General features: G+C 42.0%; 1 protein-coding gene across 1 annotated transcript in view; it reads left to right on the forward strand.

The window, feature by feature from the left end:
- The window catches only part of LOC117259899 (protein kinase C-binding protein NELL1-like), a 465,849-nt gene that overhangs the window by 169,699 nt on the left and 280,462 nt on the right, over window positions 1-15,688 (forward strand). Inside the window, exons 6-7 of the mRNA XM_033631687.2 lie at window positions 3,420-3,492; window positions 6,867-6,949. Coding sequence (XP_033487578.2) covers window positions 3,420-3,492; window positions 6,867-6,949 — 156 coding nt within the window. The remainder of the gene's footprint in view (window positions 1-3,419; window positions 3,493-6,866; window positions 6,950-15,688) is intronic.

Raw genomic sequence — 15,688 nt, forward strand, 5'->3', positions numbered from 1 at the left:
TAGGAATGTATGTATGCATACTACTGCAGTGGGTGTTTTTTAATCATTCTGCTGTGGTGGTTTTTCACCATTTCGTACATATAAGCACTTTCAGCTCTGTGATCAAATCCATTGCTGTTCTGGCCAAGAGAGAAGCTGCGGATAAAAGTACAGTACAGGCCAAAAGTTTGGACACACCTTCTCATTCAATGCGTTTTCTTTATTTTCATGACTATTTACATTGTAGATTCTCACTGAAGGCATCAAAACTATGAATGAACACATGTGGAGTTATGTACTTAACAAAAAAAGGTGAAATAACTGAAAACATGTTTTATATACTAGTTTCTTCAAAATAGCCACCCTTTGCTCTGATTACTGCTTTGCACACTCTTGGCATTCTCTCCATGAGCTTCAAGAGGTAGTCACCTGAAATGGTTTCCACTTCACAGGTGTGCCTTATCAGGGTTAATTAGTGGAATTTCTTGCTTTATCAATGGGGTTGGGACCATCAGTTGTGTTGTGCAGAAGTCAGGTTAATACACAGCCGACAGCCCTATTGGACAACTGTTAAAATTCATATTATGGCAAGAACCAATCAGCTAACTAAAGAAGAACGAGTGGCCATCATTACTTTAAGAAATGAAGGTCAGTCAGTCCGGAAAATTGCAAAAACTTTAAATGTGTCCCCAAGTGGAGTCGCAAAAACCATCAAGCGCTACAACGAAACTGGCACACATGAGGACCGACCCAGGAAAGGAAGACCAAGAGTCACCTCTGCTTCTGAGGATAAGTTCATCCGAGTCACCAGCCTCAGAAATCGCAAGTTAACAGCAGCTCAGATCAGAGACCAGATGAATGCCACACAGAGTTCTAGCAGCAGACCCATCTCTAGAACAACTGCTAAGAGGAGACTGCGCGAATCAGGCCTTCATGGTCAAATAGCTGCTAGGAAACCACTGCTAAGGAGAGGCAACAAGCAGAAGAGATTTGTTTGGGCCAAGAAACACAAGGAATGGACATTAGACCAGTGGAAATCTGTGCTTTGGTCTGATGAGTCCAAATTTGAGATCTTTGGTTCCAACGGCCGTGTCTTTGTGAGACGCAGAAAAGGTGAACGGATGGATTCCACATGCCTGGTTCCCACTGTGAAGCATGGAGGAGGAGGTGTGATGGTGTGGGGGTGTTTTGCTGGTGACACTGTTGGGGATTTATTCAAAATTGAAGGCACACTGAACCAGCATGGCTACCACAGCATCCTGCAGCGACATGCCATCCCATCTGGTTTGCGTTTAGTTGGACGATCATTTATTTTTCAACAGGACAATGACCCCAAACACACCTCCAGGCTGTGTAAGGGCTATTTGACCAAGAAGGAGAGTGATGGAGTGCTGCGGCAGATGACCTGGCCTCCACAGTCACCGGACCTGAACCCAATCGAGATGGTTTGGGGTGAGCTGGACCGCAGAGTGAAGGCAAAGGGGCCAACAAGTGCTAAACACCTCTGGGAACTCCTTCAAGACTGTTGGAAAACCATTTCAGGTGACTACCTCTTGAAGCTCATCGAGAGAATGCCAAGAGTGTGCAAAGCAGTAATCAGAGCAAAGGGTGGCTATTTTGAAGAAACTAGAATATAAAACATGTTTTCAGTTATTTCACCTTTTTTTGTTAAGTGCATAACTCCACATGTGTTCATTCATAGTTTTGATGCCTTCAGTGAGAATCTACAATGTAAATAGTCATGAAAATAAAGAAAACGCATTGAATGAGAAGGTGTGTCCAAACTTTTGGCCTGTACTGTACATATGTGGTTATTTATTTTTTTTTTTAGGAGCTGCTGATTTCCATTTTTCTAGAAGTCAAGACCTCCATGATATTAGGCTAAGTTTTTATTTTAGTTCACTTTTTCTGAAAGGGATTTGTGTTTGTAAATCACATTTTGCTGTGTATAAATAACAGTAAATGTTAGCATGCTAATATGCTAATCTAAGATTGTGAACATGGTAAATATTATACCTGCTAAACATCAGTTGATTAGCATTGCAGAGCTGCTGGCGTTGCTGTACACATGCCGTGTCTTTAACCGCCTGGAAAACGCAAGGTCAGGCGCTGAGTGCTACTTTTGTGCCTTTTCTGTAAGAGCTTTCAAGAGTGTGGCAGCAGGTTGTGATTGTAGCCTGTTAACCTGAAATTGTGAGTGCAGAGCTGATCTTCTTCCAGGAGCTGTGGGCCTATCGTTCGTGGGACAGGTGAAAAGCTCTGGGTAGCCCTGCATTAACATGATTGACATTTCCGTTTTTAGCACAGACTGATATTTATGAAAGAAGGGAAAGATATCTGTCGGCTGTGATTGGTTGGTCCTTGTCACATGACATCACCTGCTACATTCCAAAAGTTGAACTTAGTTGATCTCAGGGCGCTCTGGCATTTGAACGCACCTGCCGTGTATCTACAATTAAAAAACAATTAATTTTAAGGGCGCAAATGCGGCCTCTTATGCTGTGTAAATATTCAGATACAACCTTTAGTACACCTCCATGTAGTACACTTTCTTCTTCAAATTATTTTTCTTCTTCAATGCCATTGTCATCACTGCACTGGAGATGGATGAAATGAAACTCCCCAAAATTGAGGTCAAGAAGTCTCAATCGCCCCCTGGTGGCTGGCTGCAGTAAAGGTCTTAAACCCCGCCCCCTCTATGTTAGTGGCTGGGACATGGGCCAAACTAAAAACTCAAAATGATTTTTTCCCAACGATGGTTTCTGCAGTTTTAGGCAGCTATCATTCCTATTTGTGTACAAGTTTGGTTTTAATTAGTTATTTGATGCTATAGAAAGGGGTTTGATGTTAAGACTGGCAGCTGTGTGTGCCTATCGGTGTGCTCATGATCAATGGCGCTGCTCACAATTATTCGGACGGGTGTTTGGATGGAAACTTTATATCATGGAGATCACTGCTGCCTGGTTTCTGGCTCCAAATGACATCACCAGCGCAATATATTTTGTAGCTGTATCTGGGATATTTTGGCTTCATTTTGTACAGTGGGAGGAAGTAAAGACCCATTGTCCATCTGTATATACAGTCATTGGTCATCGCAAAGTCTATTACCGGCAACATTTCACAGCACCTGCTAAAGTATCTGCTGGCTTGTTCACCAAAGCAACCACTGCAGCTTCCTCGGCCACCATTTTTACAAGTTCAGTGGTCCCTTTCACACTCAACTTTTTGACCATCGTGAGTACACCATCCAGGTACTCACAGTGCACTGCATTTTTGCCATATTTGTCAGTGTGAACGCATAGTAAGTGTAAATACGGAAAATAGCAGCATTTGTATTGTCATGTTTTTGGTCCAAAGAGATATCATCATGTTCTTACCAATCCATGTGTATCACTGACTCTTTCTGTCCTTTCCCTCCACCCCTCCCTCTGTGTTTCCAGGGCATTATCCAGGATGTGAAGTTGATTTTCGCTCCCAACGGCTACATTACACAGTGTCCAAACCTTAACCGCAGTAAGTATCATGATGACACAGTTATACACAGTGCTCTGAAAACACTCTGAGAGTAGAAGTAGAAAGAAAAAAAGAACACTCTCCATTACTGCGTGCCATTATAAAACCGGACTGTAATGAGCTACAGTATGTGTCAGCTGGTGGTGACCTCTTCCCGCTGATCACAGACAAAGCTCCCTCTATTTTATCATCTTCCTCTACTCCAGCGATCTTCATTTTGCTGTAATTTAGATTCAGTGCAGACTCCTCTCTCCCCGCCTTGTTTCTCCATCTGTTTACTGTCAAACAGATTAAGATACAAGGCCACCGCTGTGCCACTGTCTCTGTTACTGATCAATAAGGCATGTAATCACACCTTGTCGCTTTATTATTGATACTAACAACAGGCACAAGCCTAAGACAAAGAGTAAACAGATGTATGAGGCTTCCCTGTTGTTTGCTGCGGGCTGACATGAGCAGTGTCCAAATACTTTTTGTATGCCTTTGGCCACAGCCATGGCCGGGGGCTTTATGTTTTCGACCTGTTCCTCCACCCGTGCATCCCTTGTCAATGTGATATCTCAGGAATGCCTGAAGGGAATTTCCTCAAATTTGGGACAAACATCCACTTGGACTTTAGGATGAACTGATTAGATTTTGGTGGTCAAAGGTCAAGGTCACTGTGACCTCATGTCTATCACAGTCTTATGAACATGATATTTCAAGAACGCCTGGCACCATTTCTAAAGTTATCACTCTATTATATAGACATCAGTAGTGGTTTTCAGCCTTATAGATATTGGTCAGAAAGCTCCTCCTGTACTGTCATAATGCTGTTTAAACAGCTGTTGGCAACATTTCAACAAGGCTGTGATTAATGTGTGGTTACGTTTTGGCAGATTAAAAACACTAGGTTATGCTGAGGGAGAGATCACGTTTATGATTAAAAACCTACGTTTGGGGGCATAAACGTCGCTGAATATGCCACAATGTCTCGCTAATGAAAACCAGTGTTGTTGTTGTCGGTCTCAAACACTGGTCTGCAGCTTGGCAGCCGTCTTGCCTGAATGTCTCGCTGTCCACCATCCCCTCCACCACCTGATGACAAAGTCAGCTTACATACACGTCACTGTATAAGAAGAAACAAATGGCATTTTAAACTCACTAGTCGGTGTTGCAGGAGCCTTCTAAACTTTATCACTGATAAACACTACTATCATCTGTTTAATAGAGTTATAACATTCCAACACTGCACCTGGAGAGACATGACTTAAATTTGGCACAAACGTCCACTTTTGGCTATAACTCAAGGATTCATATGCCAGTTATAGCAAAATGTCACTCAGATGTCTGTCCAAATGGTCAAAGATCAGCTTCACCGTGACTCCATAATATTCTGCAAAATACTTTTCTGGCCATTATTCAACCTCATAACTCAGCATCCACGTTTTAGAATTTAAAGCGTCTTTACAGCAGCTTCCACATTTGAAGCATCGTTTACTGTCATGGCTGCAGTTCTGTGTCCTATCCTGTTCCTCTGGTAGTCCACCACAAGCTCATTGGTTATGTTGATATTGAGCTTCAGGTGATGGTTGTTACACCATTTGACGAAGCACTCCGTCAGTCCTCTGAACAGGGTTCGCATACTCATGAAATTTCTGGAAAAGTTATGAAATTAGGAAACGGTTTTCCAGGTGTGGAAATGGTTTGGAATTAACAGGATGTTTTGAAAAAGTTTTGAATATACATTGTGTCAAAAAATCCTAAAACATGTTTAACATAATGTGAAATATTGTTCCTTCCTCTGGTGCTGCACTGCATTACCGTTGAAATGTCTCTAGTATCACTGATATACATCGCCATGTGAAGATGTGTTGGTGAAGATTCCTAGTCATCCAGGTCATGGTCATCCTAAGTGTTATGGGCCACCTCCTCTGTTTGATGATGGTCGTTCCACTTTGACGTAATTGGCTTCTTGCAGGCCGCTTTCTAACTATCTGTCTTCTCTGGCCAAGATGTGAACGTTTCTGTCCTCTAGGGAGCGTCCCTTCTATAGATGTAAGTGGACAGCCGAGTGTTGACCTGAGGAGCTGGCTCTCCTGTGCTGTACCATGTGTTTGCGGAGTGGTTGTTTTGTTTCTCCAAGATACAAATCTAACAACACACATGATGGCTGGTTGGGTCAATGACTCACATGTGACCTTAAAGGAAATGGCCACTTTAGAATGAAAATACAGACAGTACTTACTGACCCTGATGCTGACAAGAAGTCCAGTGTAGTTTTTTAATCCGCAAAACTCGTTCAGGGTATCGGAGGATAACAGCTAGCCAGAATAACAGCTACACTTGAAGTGCATGGAACCCACATTTTGAAAATGTAATAAAACTCTGCTAATGCATTTCAAAAACATCAGAACAACTCGTCCGTCGTAATCCAAGTGCCCTGAAGCTGCGGCATGCAAAACTGACTTGAGACGTAATTTACTCCACTTTTGTAGCATAATTTCTCACCGTGGTCAGTTAGCCTGCCCTGCAGTCATGTTGTGTTTACATGGCAACTTGCGCGAGACTCAACTCATCAACTTGATAAGGGTTCACACCCACACAGGGTTTAAGGCCTGCAACTCCCCACCAGTCAGTTAGAACTAAAAAAGCCTCTTGGCAAGAAACTTAAGCAAGTCCAGTTGCCTAATATATATATATATATAGCACTTAGGATAGCTGTATGGTTCACGGTGGGAATGTCTAACATTGGAGAACAACTAGTAAGCACTACGAGTTTGCTTATTCACAAATGCCTGGGAAGTGTGTGTTTTATAATGCATGGCTATGGAACGACAACTATAATGCATGGCTCAAGAGAGGCAGACACTAGCCACACTGGATGGAGGCTCTGCATTTAACTTTTGACATTTTAGTGCAGAGCGGAATATGGGCCAAATTTATTTGTGGGGAGTGTGCATACGTTTCCACATGTGGAAATTGGAAATGGAATTGCACTCTACTTCACTAGTTGTCAAAGAGGGGTCCAGGCTGTTTTTTAAACTGCTAGAATAAACTCCTTGAAATGGTGTAAAATATTTTGTGGTTTTGAGGTTTTGGAAATTCTTGGTAAAACTGTGTGGGAACCCTGTCCGTGCTTCTCTGTAAAAAATAGTGTCCAAGTGAACACTCACACGTTATTATAATGGTAACTTCAATTTCGCCAAAAATACAGTTAGTATCATTGATTAAATTCCTTCACTGTCTTCACAACATATTGTATGAGTCTGGATGGACATGCATGTGAACCCTAACTTCACTGACTGAAATATTATCTCATATCTAAATGCTTCCCTCTTTCTCTTCCTCTCTTTTTCTTCTCTGTTGCGGTGCTTTCCTTTTCCTCCGTTGAGCCTGTCCGACCTGCAGCGATTTCCTGAGCCTGGTGCAAGGCATCATGGACCTTCAGGAGCTGCTGGCCAAGATGACCCTGAAGGTAAGAGCAAAGAGCGACCTCCCAGTCAAAAATCTACCCCAGCAGCAGCAGCTCACCAGACTGTATAACAGTGTAGAAGAATTCCTAATGTACCGCAGAACTAGATTTATCCGTGTCAGAAATGTTTAGTAGTCTTTGCAGATAAAAGAAAAAACACTGAATCTGCAAAATGTTAGGAACCATGTCAGTGTTAAATAAAAGTATCCAGTTAAAAGAACCACTAATACCTTTGTTTCCCGCTTGTCACTGCCACACAAATAAATAAATAAATGAAAATGAATAAATAACTTCCTTCTCCACTGCAGCCGGAGACAGCTGAATCCTTTGATTTCCTTGCTGCCTTCAATGAAGCTCATTGTTCTTTCTCCTCTAAAGTCAGTATCTCAGTTTTGTTTAATTTCAACAAGATGGTGCCCAAAAAAGATACAAGTTATTGTTGGGAAACGAAAACAAAATGAACACGCACCTTAATCTGTCTTTAGAAAATATGATTATTCTGTCAGTTATTATTGTGAGCGTCGATTGAAGTGGTTTTAAAAGACGCACAGGAAAAAAAAACACTGAAAAGATATTAATGTGTAAGAGGGAACAGTAAACAGACAATTACTTGGTCCCCGAAGTTATTATTTTTTTCATGGTTTTGTTTTTTGCAGTTTGCAGTTGTTTCATTAGAGTAATGAAACAATGGGACAGTTTTCACTTTGAATAAATATTTGCATCACAACAACAGAGGAAAGTATAACTGCATGCATTAAAGCTCCTCAAAAATGTCAAGTACTTGATTATGGAGGAAAAGTATTGACAGTAAAGCAGAGTTGAGCTTGATTTTGTAAATAACAGTTGACAAAGCAACCTCAGCACAACTTCCTCTGACCTACTTGTTCTGGAGCTTTTGACGGTGTTACATGGACCTCATCAGCAGATTCAGGTTCAGTTTGCTCAGTTGTCTTGGAACTGCAACCATGAATTGAAGAAGACTAGAGTTTTGCTGCTGGGTGAATACAAGGGCTGTCAAACGATTTAAAAAAAAAAATCGAATTAATTATATGCTCTGTGATTAATTCATCTAAATTAATCATATACATCAACTTGCTATGAAAGGACTTCAGTTCAAATAATTTTTGGCAGATGTATCATAGTTAAGCTGCTAGATTTTGGACGCAATTGTCCCCCTGTCCTCTACCAGCGAAACTGGGCTGCAGTCCATAGCAATCCATTTTTTAAAGATATTTTTTTGGGCATTTTTTGCCTTGAATCGACAGGAAAGCGAAGTTTGAAGTGGGGAGAGAGAGAGGGAGTGACATGCAGAAAAGGGCCACAGGCTGGAATCAAACCCGTGCCGCTGCGGCAACAGCCTTGTACATGCACTAAGCCACCGACACCCCCATAGCAATCCATTTTGCAAAGGAGTTAGTCAGTCGGTCACAGGTAGACCTACAGGCTAAGGCTAGTAAGGCATTCCAAACTTCCCTCTTCCCAGCAACATTTTCCATCTCCTCCTGGGGGATCCTGAAATGTTCCCAGGCCAGTTGAGACAAATAATCCCTCCAGCATGTTCAGTGTCTTCCCTGGGGCTTCCTACCAGTTGGTCGTGCCCAGGAAAACATCCAGTGGGAGGCGTCCAAGAGGCTTCTTGTCCAGATGCCCTAACCACCCTTTCAACTTGAAGGAGCTCATCTCTACTCCGAGGTCTCTCCGGATGCCTGAGCTGCCCACCCTGTCTCTAAGGCTGAGTCCTGCCGCCCAATGTAGGAAAACCTTGTATTGATGAACCCATTCTTTTGGTCACTACCCAAAGCTCATGACCATAGGTGAGGGTCAGAACATAAGTGGACTGCTAAAACAAGAGCTTTGCCTTCTGGCCCAGCTCCCTCTACACCATAATGAGCTAGTACAGTGCCTGCAGCACTGCTGACAGTGCACCAATCTGCCTGGTGCCCATTTTACCCTCATTCATGAACAAGACCTTTGCTTGAGGCAGTAACTTTCTTCCAAGCCAGAGGGGGCAATCCACCGTTTTCCAACAGAGAACCATTGCCTCAGTCTTTATTTTTTGCCTTGTTGTTGCCTATTTTTTGCTTAGTTTGTGCGTCTGTAACTATTGTTATGGCAGTATGTCCCTCATATGTCCTCTGCTGTCCCCCACCAGGGTTTTAAAAAATCTAACCCTGTAATTTTGATTACATATCACTGCTCATTTAATTATGGGATTAAGATATTTTATTCATGAGAATTGCATTCTTAGTAAATATAGGTCAGACATTTATAATACTGACCTTCACTTACTGTTACCAAGCAGCTACATCCTTAATGTTATAGCATGTGCAGAGGTGGGACAATAAGCGAAATAACTGCTGTATATATCTCATTAGAATTATGTATATTATGATATTTATTTTCCTGTCCAGATGCTACTGTCATTTTAATGAATGTCAGATGCTAGAGGTTAGGAATTTTTGGCAGCACACACACAAATAAGCAAACAGGAGGGCCAAATACACCCAGGGTTCAGAAAGGTGTCTGGAAATGGAGACTGCATTGGCACAACAGGAGGCTAACAGGTGCCATGCATTCTGCAGCGGAGCCATGGGGGAGAGCTTGAACCATTTCTAAGACTAAACATCTGCATAACCACAGTATGTGTGTGAACGGGCGTGTACGTGATTGAGTGCGTGCTTCTGTGTGCACGAATGAGTGCTATCAGGTGAGAGTGAATGAAGCAAGGACATCTCAGCGGGCGGACGAGAAAGCTATAGAATAATTTTGGGTGTAAATAAGGGTGAAATGAAGAACATTAGCCCTACCGCTGTGTCAACTCATCCTCCTTCACATGAACACACCTCGACCTATTGCCGCCTGACCTCATTGCTCATATGAGTCACAGCAGGGAGGATGCAGTCACCTCCAGTGTTAAATGGCTTTCTGCCTTTATGCTGTAGAGAAGTGAGGAATTCAGCATGAGGTGAATAATTGCTCCGTCCTGAGTGTGTGATGTGGGGTGTCAAGGCGAGGTGAGATGACAATACGCTCTGCTCTGTGTGGATAAGCGTGGCAGCATTTGCATGTATTATACTTGCGTGGTTGTGAGAGGAAGCACAACCATTATGCCAAAAGACAAACTAGACATAGCTCAATACCACTTTTTATGATACCACAGCATGAAGTATCAACACTGATATCAATCCAATATTTCCTTTCCTCTTTAAAGGGTTAGTTCACCCCAAGTATGCATTTAAGCCATTGTTTTTAGCCATTTGAATAGTTTGTGTAGAGGTGAAAACTGAGGCATTTTGATTATGGTGCACATAGCATGGAAAAAAAAAAATCACATTTTTAAAATCAACAGCAACATCTCCTTCTAGAATCAGTGTCCCACTAATCTGGATTATCCACAGACCTCTCCGTCGACAGTTTTTTAAACTACTTTTCACCGAAGAATAAGTCCCAATAAAAACAGCTGACAGCAAGGTCAGAGACAGATGCTTTATCTGAAAACTAAATATAAAACCCAAACTGTCTGCATGGCTAGATGCTGCTAGAGGTTAGTAGAAATTATGGGTGAACTGACCATAAATATCTGTATGTTGTCAACTGTTTGGTGAGAGTCATTTTCAGATTTTGTCATTTTTATGCCTCCGCCCACAAGTGTAGCTGGGGCTGTGACAGGATTTTTTCAGATTTGGCACAAATGTCCACTTAGCCTCAGAGATGAACTGATTAGATTTTTGTTGGTCATAGGTAAAAGGTCACTGTGACCTTGTCTGTCTCAGTATTGTGAACGCCATATCTCAAGAACACCTTGAGGTAATTTCTTCAGATTTGGCACAAACATCTAGTTGGACTCAGCAATGAACTGATTAGATTTTGGTGGTCAAAAGTCGGTGGTCAAAGGTCAAGGTCACTGTGACCTTGCATCCATGTCATCCTTGTGAATGCAATATCTCACAAATAACTTGAGGGAATTTCTTCAAATTCGGCACAAATTGGATTCAGTGATGAACTGATTAGGTTTTGGTGGCCAAAGGTCAAGGTCACTGTGACCTTGTGTCCATCTCATTCTTGTGAATGCAATATCTCAAGAACACCTGGAGGGAAGTTCAAATTTGGCAGAAACATCCACTTGAATTCAACAATGAACTGATTAGACTTTGGTAGTCAAAGGATAAAGGTCAAGGTTACTGTGACCTCAAAAACATGTTTCGGGCCATAACTAAATAATTAATTCGTTAATTATGACAAAGTTACACACAAATGTCCAGGGTCAAAGTTCATCTTCCCTGTGACACCACAGTGTTCTGCAAAAGCACTTTTCTGGCCATCACTCAGCATCGGATCTCAGGAACAGAGGGGCAGACATTTGGTCAGAAACTGAATTGGTGACGCTAATGTTGGATGCCCACCTTGAAATTGCAATGAGCTGATTGTATAGATCATCTGTGTTGTCGGGGGGAAGATGTGTGTGAAGGATCCATGTTTTCACAGGCAAGGATGGGAAGTGTAAATGCAACTTGACGGGTGCGCGGAGGCACACAACCGCAAGGTGGTAATTCCAGTTTAATTTTCAAATAAACTCCTCCTTCATGCTGCTAGATACTCTGGGCCCTGTGAAAACAACTCTCTCCGGGCCCCAAACCTGTAAATTTCCCTGCCACGTTCAGGCTCCTTGTTCACCTCTGAGCATGCTGAATCTTCCAGACATTATTGCGCTTATCCTACAAATAAAGAAACAATTCATCTGAAAAATGAATCATCACAAAGGCTGCTTTTCTAAGATAATGGGAAGTAAGCATTTTAAGGATCCTTGGTTTTCACAGCAGAGCAAGCTTTAAGAAGCCATGTGCCCAGGATAGCTATATAAATAAATGATGCATAATCGTTAAACATTCTCCTCCATTGGTGCTGCAGTGTATTCCCCTATGTGTAAGCCATGGAAGCGGCTTTAAGTCTATCCAGTGTTCTTAACAGTGGATGCAGGTCCATGTGTCAGCTGTTTAAATGTTTGTTATTACTGCAGGATAGTTAGTTTGATTTTCCACCAAGTTGCCCCCAAAGTAGCTTCCTGTGCACTTATAATAGCTCATCCAGGAAGCTAATTGCTGTTTTTGCAGCTGGTGGGCCTCAGAGACAAGCTTTTGGGTGATTTTTAAAAAGCCAAAGTTAGTTTGGATAGTTTAAAAAGGTTTGCACTACTTACGTTAATAAACATTGTTTAAGCGGAGGTGTTTCTGGAGTCCTTACAACGGAGGTGGAAAGTGCAGCGTTAGCATGACCCATTGCCAGAATGAACACAGTTATTATAAGGTTTGATTTATGATTCTGTTTTAAGGAGTTACAGCGTGTCTACGAAGCATATGCATTGAGGCTAATGTGCCTTTCCTCAAAGACATCTGACACATCAGTCTAGTGTTGCAGTTAAATCCAGGCTGAACTATAAATTAAATCCTACACTGTAGATAAGTATGCAGCGAATACCTTTACCCCTTCTGTATGGTATAAATCCAGTTTAAGACGCAGATTGAATAATACCAGAATTTCGCTTCAACTCATGACAAAGCTAAAACAGTTTTCAAAATTAAATGTCATTTTGGCAATGTGGAAAGTGGGTTGGTTGTTATGCATTTCATGATTTTTTGATGTGGTATCCTCTCCTAGCTGTAAACCCAAACACATCCTTACCATAGCTTACACTGAAAGATCCGTAGATCTATTACAGCCCATTATCATTCCAGGGTGTCAAGTATGGCAGCTTGGTCAGTGGCCATCAGCGTCTGATTAGGACACACAAGGTACCCTTGAGCATCTGTATGAGATGCACTGGGCTGTCAACTAAATGAAATGTGGGGGGTAGCAGGCTAAGTAAGGCATTCCAGGCCAGTTGAGACAAATAATCCCTCCAGTGTGTTCAGGGTCTTCCCCAGGGCTTCCTAGCAGTTGGTTGTGCCCAGAAACCCTCCAGTGGGAGGCGTCCAGGAGGTTTCTTGTTGAGATGCCCTAATCACCTTAACTGGCTCCTTTCAACACGAAGGAGCTCATCTCTACTCCGAGGTCCCTCTGGATGTCTCAGCTCCTCACCCTATCTCCAAGACTGAGTCCTGCCGCCCTATGTAGGAAAACCTTGTATCTGTGATCTCATTCTTTCAGTCATTACCCAAAGCTCATGACCATAGGTGAGTTTTTTTTTTTTTTGGTGTGAAATCCCCTCCTTGCTGTAAACCAAAACACATCCTTACCATAGCTTACAAGGAAAGATGCATAGATCTAAGACAGCCTGTTCTTATTCCCAAGGTGTCAAATACGGCAGCTTGTTCAGTGGCCCTTAGCGTCTGATTCTGACCCACAAGGCTTTAACGTCTGTATGAGATGTACTGGGCTGTCAACAAACTCAAATGTAAACCCATCCATGGAAATTGCAGAGTTTAAAGAGAGCAAGAGAGTCAGAGTAAGGTGGGGAAGGGAGGTGGGAGGTGAGGTGGATGGGTCAAGCAGACACAGGACTTTCACCCAGGAGACCGTTGTTTGTGTCCTGTTTGAAACGTTGACACATATGTCACGTGACATCCTTAAATTATGTAACAAATGTACTTATTTCAACCCAAACCATGATCTTTTTTCTCAGCCTAACCAAGTCGTTTTATTGTCAAAACCTGAAGTAATTTTGGTGACAAAAAATATGTTTCCTCTGAATATGGCAGTTTATTTTGAAAAGACACTATGCATGTAAGGAGTGGAAATTAACATCCTTCCCTGGGCATCTAAAACTGACACTAGAGGGTTACCCAGAGCATCACTGTCTGAAGCATAGGGCCGCTGACCATGCTGCTGTTTTGGATGAGTTGGAAGTGCGAATGTGTTTTAAACCTTCACATTTATCATCAGGTTTTGGAATCTCAGTGTGTGTTTGTTTCATTGTGACAACTAAAATATGATAATCACTTGATGGCAGACATCCCGGATCTGGATTACAAACAAAATCTAATTGATTGCTTGTTGGCCCAAAACTGATTGTTCCCCAGAATTCATACATGTGAGACACATCTTTCAGATACGCAGGCAAACACAAAAAGATTAAAGGTAATAAGTGCACATTTCCCTCCTTCACCGGGACTCGTCTTCAGCTGTTATTTTATTATTTCACTCACGTTTCTCTGCCTCATGTATCAACCATAGGAGATACTACATGCCTATTAGCCTCTGACTCCTTTGTGTCGAATCACCGTACCATGGCTCAAGTTGTACAGTAAAGGTATTCCTCGGTGGTGCCTCAAGGCAGCCTCCCAGCCTTTGAAATTGCATTTCAAACATTTTGTTTAGGGCTTTGACAGGACACATCTCTACTGCTCACAGCTCACACAGCTCTCCAGCAGCCAGCCGGGACTCCTTTAAATGAAGTAAAAAGCCTCAGTGACATCCAGCATTTTTCTTTTTTACTGAGAAGCCTCTATCATTTCGCAGCTAGCCCTCTCTCTCTGACACTGTGGCCTGGGCAGGTCTCAGTGGAGCGGAGGGGGCGTGAGGCAGAGCACCGGAGCAGCCTTGAGTGTCTTAAGTGGACCTACAATCTCCGAGTTGACCTACACTGCTCAGATCAATTGAGCTTTTGAATTCCCCCACATTCCCACCTTTCAAGCAGGGCTCTGATTGTTTATATGTGGGTCAGGGAGTACTTGTATCTTACAGATATATGACTTTTTATGTGAATTGCTGTTTGTGTACAACCAGCCAGCTCCTACTCAAGGCAGTAAGTGAGTTTTGATAGATTTAGTCCTCTATTTTATACAGAGAAATAACCCCTTGGAACACAAGCGATGATACTTTAGATAAATATAAACTGAGCCTTGATGGAGGCTGATTTTATAAAAGAATGAAAGAGGAAATTCATTCTATTTATTACAGATTTGCATGTGGTTACTTTGAGAGATATCATAGAAGATGATGTTTCATTGAATCTGTTTTAACTTTTTGTGTTATTGCTTGGTTTGGAAATCTAAATCAGTCCAATAAGAACAGACTGGGAAGTCTTGTCAAAATTGCTGGTAAGATTTCAGGGCAGAGTCAGGCCAAACAGGCAGCCTCTTAGGACCAACCACTCCTGGATGACTTAAAGCATTTGCCCTCCAAACATTGCTTTGAGGCACCCATTAAAAGGACCAAAAGATTTCCTGTCTCCCTCATCCCAAGTGCTGTTGATAAACTTAAAAGCAAATAGCACTCTGGCTGTATTCCTCGCACTTCCTTTGCACACTTGCACTTTGCATTCTTGTAGCCTACATGTGTTGCCTACTCAGTATGGTATGAATTTCTATTTCTGTTCGCCTGCCCTGGTGATTTTTGTGTTGACGTGTCGTTGATAATGTCCTTTGATTTCTATTTTCATTTGAGCTCTGGCCGCAAAACAATTTTCTCTCCAGGGGAAGAGAACAACCCACAAATCACATTGCTATCAGCAGCCAAGCATTTTCTGTTTTTTATTGTGTCAACAAGATATCAGATTATTGACACTTTTCCTCCTTTGCTGAAATATCAACTTGAGTTTAAAAACTAGAAGGAACGGGGCTGACAAACTAATCCAACCCTGGCTCCTCAAAGTTAAATTCACTGTATATACAACAGCATTACATTTATTATCAACGATATAAGGAGTAATTTTTTAATTAATTTAGCTGCTAGGTTACAAAGTGTTGATTCAACTTTTGCAATAATATATCCATTAGTAGCAACTAAAGCATGGTGCAAAATGTT

This window comes from Epinephelus lanceolatus, chromosome 2 (assembly GCF_041903045.1).
Source record: "Epinephelus lanceolatus isolate andai-2023 chromosome 2, ASM4190304v1, whole genome shotgun sequence".
In the NCBI taxonomy this organism is placed as follows: domain Eukaryota; kingdom Metazoa; phylum Chordata; class Actinopteri; order Perciformes; family Serranidae; genus Epinephelus; species Epinephelus lanceolatus.